Source organism: Bos javanicus, chromosome X, assembly GCF_032452875.1.
Source record: "Bos javanicus breed banteng chromosome X, ARS-OSU_banteng_1.0, whole genome shotgun sequence".
NCBI classification, from domain to species: Eukaryota; Metazoa; Chordata; class Mammalia; order Artiodactyla; family Bovidae; genus Bos; species Bos javanicus.
Window position 1 is genome coordinate 3,672,911 of NC_083897.1, and position 4,274 is coordinate 3,677,184.

General features: G+C 54.1%; 1 protein-coding gene across 1 annotated transcript; it reads left to right on the plus strand.

Annotated features, from left to right (window-relative positions):
* Window positions 1-317: 317 nt before the first annotated feature.
* On the plus strand, window positions 318-3,106 carry SLC25A5 (solute carrier family 25 member 5). The gene is made up of 4 exons (XM_061408536.1): window positions 318-539; window positions 1,503-1,989; window positions 2,167-2,307; window positions 2,697-3,106. The coding sequence occupies exons 1-4, from the start codon at window positions 429-431 to the stop codon at window positions 2,852-2,854; spliced, it is 897 nt and encodes a 298-aa protein (XP_061264520.1). The 5' UTR covers window positions 318-428; the 3' UTR covers window positions 2,855-3,106.
* Window positions 3,107-4,274: the final 1,168 nt, after the last annotated feature.

Sequence of the window (4,274 nt, forward strand, 5' to 3'; positions counted from 1 at the left end):
ATTTGGGTAGTGGGGGGGTGTTGTTTGTTGGTTCTTTGGGGTCCCCTTAAATACCGCGCCTCACCCAGGTCCAGGCACACCGTGACACTCCCCCTCCGCGCCCCGGGGCCTCCCCTGGGGTCCCGCGTCCCGGTCAGGTACCCTGGGGCCGCCGCCTACTCGGGCCGGGTCAGGTGCTACGGGCGAGCCCTGGCAGCGCGGAGGGCGGCCCCTGCCGCACTCCTCGGCTCCTCCCTCCGCGCGCTCAGCCACTCAGCGGCCCCGCCGCCCCGCGCGCAGAGGCTCAGCGCCCGCCCCCGACGCCGGCCGCCCGGGCGCCGGCTCCCCCTATATAAATCAGCCATTTGCTTCGCTCCGCCCCAGAGCCCCGGAGTCCAAGCCGGTTCCTCGCCGATCTTTTAGTCGTCCGCTTACTCTTTCCTTCCAAGATGACAGATGCCGCCGTGTCCTTCGCCAAGGACTTCCTGGCAGGTGGAGTGGCAGCGGCCATCTCCAAGACCGCAGTCGCGCCCATCGAGCGGGTGAAGCTGCTGCTGCAGGTACGTCTCGGGATCCGAGAGCCTGACCAGGAAGTGGGGGGAGGGGCCGCGCGGGAAGCGGTGGTCCCAGGCCTGGGGGGGAACCAGCCCTCGTGATCTGCCCAGGGAAGTGGCAGCGTGGGAGCAGGGGGGGCCGCGGGGTAGGACCAAAAGCCAGACTTGAGAGAGGTGTTTTAGTGATCTGAAGTTCAGGATCTCGGAAAGGGTCGGGGGCGGAGGGTGGGCGGAGGAAGACCAGGGCCTGGGCATCCCAGAGCCAGCGAACTCGGATGGGGCAGCCCGGGAGTGACTGACTCCCGGGCCTTGGGGTCAAGGGCGAAGGCGCTGAAAAGGGGGACACCTGCCCGTACCGAGCACGTCAGGGTCGTGGCAAGGAGATAACAGCCTGGGGGAGGCCACGCGGCCGGTGGAGCGGCCTCGCAGCCGGCAGCCGCGCTCAGACCGGCCGGGCCGGAAACCGGCGCCGGGAAGCGCGTGTCCCTTGTGCTTCTGCCCCCGCGCAGCCGCTGGCGCGTTCCCGCGGCCTGGTGGCGCGCTCTGCTACTCCGGCTCTAGAGGGCGCGCCCGCACAGGCTGACGGGTGGTGGCCCTCGGGTCACCTCCAGGAGCGGGGGACCCGAGCGGGAGGGAAGCTGCTCCCAGGGACCTTAGGCGAAGACCACAGTCACCAGGGTGACCGCGCCTGACGTGGGACTCGCCCTCATGTCTCTGAACCAGGGTGTGAGATAATGACCTTTCTCCCAGGTCTAAAGGTCACGGCTCCGCTTGAGGGTGGTACCTCCTCACCCAAAGGGGTGGAGGTTTAATGCTTCTAGCTGTGATGGTGGCAGAAGGTTAGGAGGGTCCCACCTGTGGGACCCAGAAGACCAGACTTGAGGCAGGCGGGAGCCAACTAACCTTTAAGGGTGTCCGTTGAGATGCTGTATTCTCTTCACTTCTCGTGATTATCACTCTTTCTGTCAGGTGCAGCATGCCAGCAAGCAAATCACTGCAGATAAGCAGTACAAGGGCATCATAGACTGCGTGGTTCGTATCCCCAAGGAGCAGGGAGTCCTGTCCTTCTGGCGTGGTAACCTGGCCAATGTGATCAGATACTTCCCCACCCAGGCTCTCAACTTTGCCTTCAAAGATAAATACAAGCAGATCTTCCTGGGCGGTGTGGACAAGAGGACCCAGTTTTGGCGCTACTTTGCAGGGAATCTGGCATCAGGTGGTGCCGCCGGGGCCACTTCCCTGTGTTTCGTGTACCCTCTCGACTTTGCCCGTACCCGTCTAGCAGCCGACGTGGGCAAAGCTGGAGCTGAAAGGGAATTCAGAGGCCTCGGTGACTGTCTGGTTAAGATCTACAAATCTGACGGGATTAGAGGCCTGTACCAAGGCTTTAACGTGTCTGTGCAGGGTATTATCATCTACCGAGCTGCCTACTTCGGTATCTATGACACTGCCAAGGGTAAGTTTGCCCGTGGGCTTCAGAACTGTCCATGTGAGAATGTTTAAAGGGTTGTCTGAAGGCAGCCAGGGTCACCCCGTACAGCCCTTTGTGTGCCGAGATGTTGGGGGTGGGGATGTGCAAAACAAGTGAGGAAGAGTCTGCTTACTGGTGAAAGTGTCTCTCTCCTCTTCTCAGGAATGCTTCCAGATCCCAAGAACACTCATATCTTCATCAGCTGGATGATCGCACAATCAGTCACGGCAGTTGCTGGGTTGACTTCCTATCCATTTGACACTGTGCGTCGCCGCATGATGATGCAGTCAGGGCGCAAAGGAAGTAAGTTCCACTGGAGCAGAAGATACAGATGTGGGCATGGCACATGGGCACCCATGCCTGCCTTTAAAAATGGCAATCTGTTGAGATCCCAGGTGGGGTTGATGGGTCTGTGGCCACTGCACAGACTCCTTTCAGCGGGCCCTTTGGTGCCTATGCCTAAGGGGGCTTGCCTGGTGTTAGAGGTTAAGGCCAGCAGGTTGTCTGCACCTCCCTGTTGTCCTTGAGTCACCATGTTAAGATTGCAGTATTGGCCACACTAATGTGTAAATGTTGGATTTTGAAAAACTGACGATAGCTCTTAGAGGTGGGGCTCTGGGTTAGTCTAGTTAAACTTAAGGACTTTTCACCTCAGCCTCGGGTCACCAACCCTTTGTCTTTGTCCTTTGCAGCTGATATCATGTACACAGGCACGCTTGACTGCTGGAGGAAGATTGCTCGTGACGAAGGAGCCAAAGCCTTTTTCAAAGGCGCGTGGTCCAATGTTCTCAGAGGCATGGGCGGGGCGTTTGTGCTTGTCCTGTATGATGAAATCAAGAAGTTCACCTAAGTTATTTCCTAGTTTTTCTCCTGTGACTAGGCATGTTGTATTATATAACATATCTTGAGCATTCCTGACAGACTGTTAACTGTCTATTTATCAATGGCAACTATTTACTGGTTGAAAATGGGAAGCAATAATATTCACATGACCAGTTTTCTCTTAAAGCCATTTCCATGATGACGATGGGACCCAATTTTTTTATTTCAGTCACTCCTGGCAAATAACAAATTTGAAGAAATAAAAAATACCTGGAATAGTTTTGTTTGTGGTTTATTTTCATTTAAAAGTACATTAGATAATTTAGTAAGGGCTACATTTGAGTAAATGCTACCTGTTTAATAAATGCTGCAGTATATCCTGAGGTGATGAGCTTTCTTCTAAAACCAATCTTCAGCCATCCACTTAGCAAAGAATAGCTTGTCTGTGTGACCCATCGACGTTGCAGACCCAGAGCAACCGAAAACTGTTGGTCCATTGCCTGTGGACAGTCACAGCTGATGAGCTTTCTCTAAAAAGCACTCTGGACCCACCTTTCCTATCTTGTGCTTATTAATGAAGAAATACTAGCTGAATTTTACACTTGAATTTCATCTCATTTCATGATGAAATTCATTCTTCCATGAGTTTTATCTCATTTAAACAAAAGTGTTATAAAGTGGTGCTAGTGTTAGTCCCTGGAGAAGGCGATGGCATCCCACTCCAGTACTCTTGCCTGGAAAATCCCATGGACGGAGGACCCTGGTGGGCTGCAGTCCATGGGGTCGCTAAGAGTCAGACACGACTGAGCGATCTCACTTTAACTTTTCACTTTCATGCATTGGAGAAGGAAATGGCAACCCACTCCAGTGTTCTTGCCTGGAGAATCCCAGGGACGGGGAGCCTGGTGGGCTGCCATCTCTGGGGTCACACAGAGTCGGACACCATTGAAGTGACTTAGCAGCAGCAGCAGCAGTGTTAGTCCCTCAGTCATGTCCAACTCTATGACCACATGGACTGTAGCCCACCAGGCTCCTCTGTCCATGGAATTCTCCAGGCAAGAATACTGGAGTGGGTAGCCATTCCCTTCAGGGGATCTTCCTGACCCAGGGATCAAACCCAGACCTGTATTGCAGGTGGCTTCTTTACTGTCAGCCACCAGGGAAGCTCATAAGGTGGTAACAGCAATTTTTGTCCAATTGCCTTCCCTCCTCCATCTTCACCTGTCTCAAGTCAATCTAATCCTGTTCAAAGCAGAGGATTAGAACTGGCATAGTTAGGCAGTGCTGAGATGGCAGTACTGTTAAAGATTATGGAGAGAGCTGCCAAGAACTCAAATCTCACTTTTCAAAAAGGAAACCACATCTACATTTTGGTTGGCATTTTAATCAGGCCAGTTAATGGAGGATGCATGTTTCTTTTGGAAAAGTCCTTCCTTGGGATCCACATG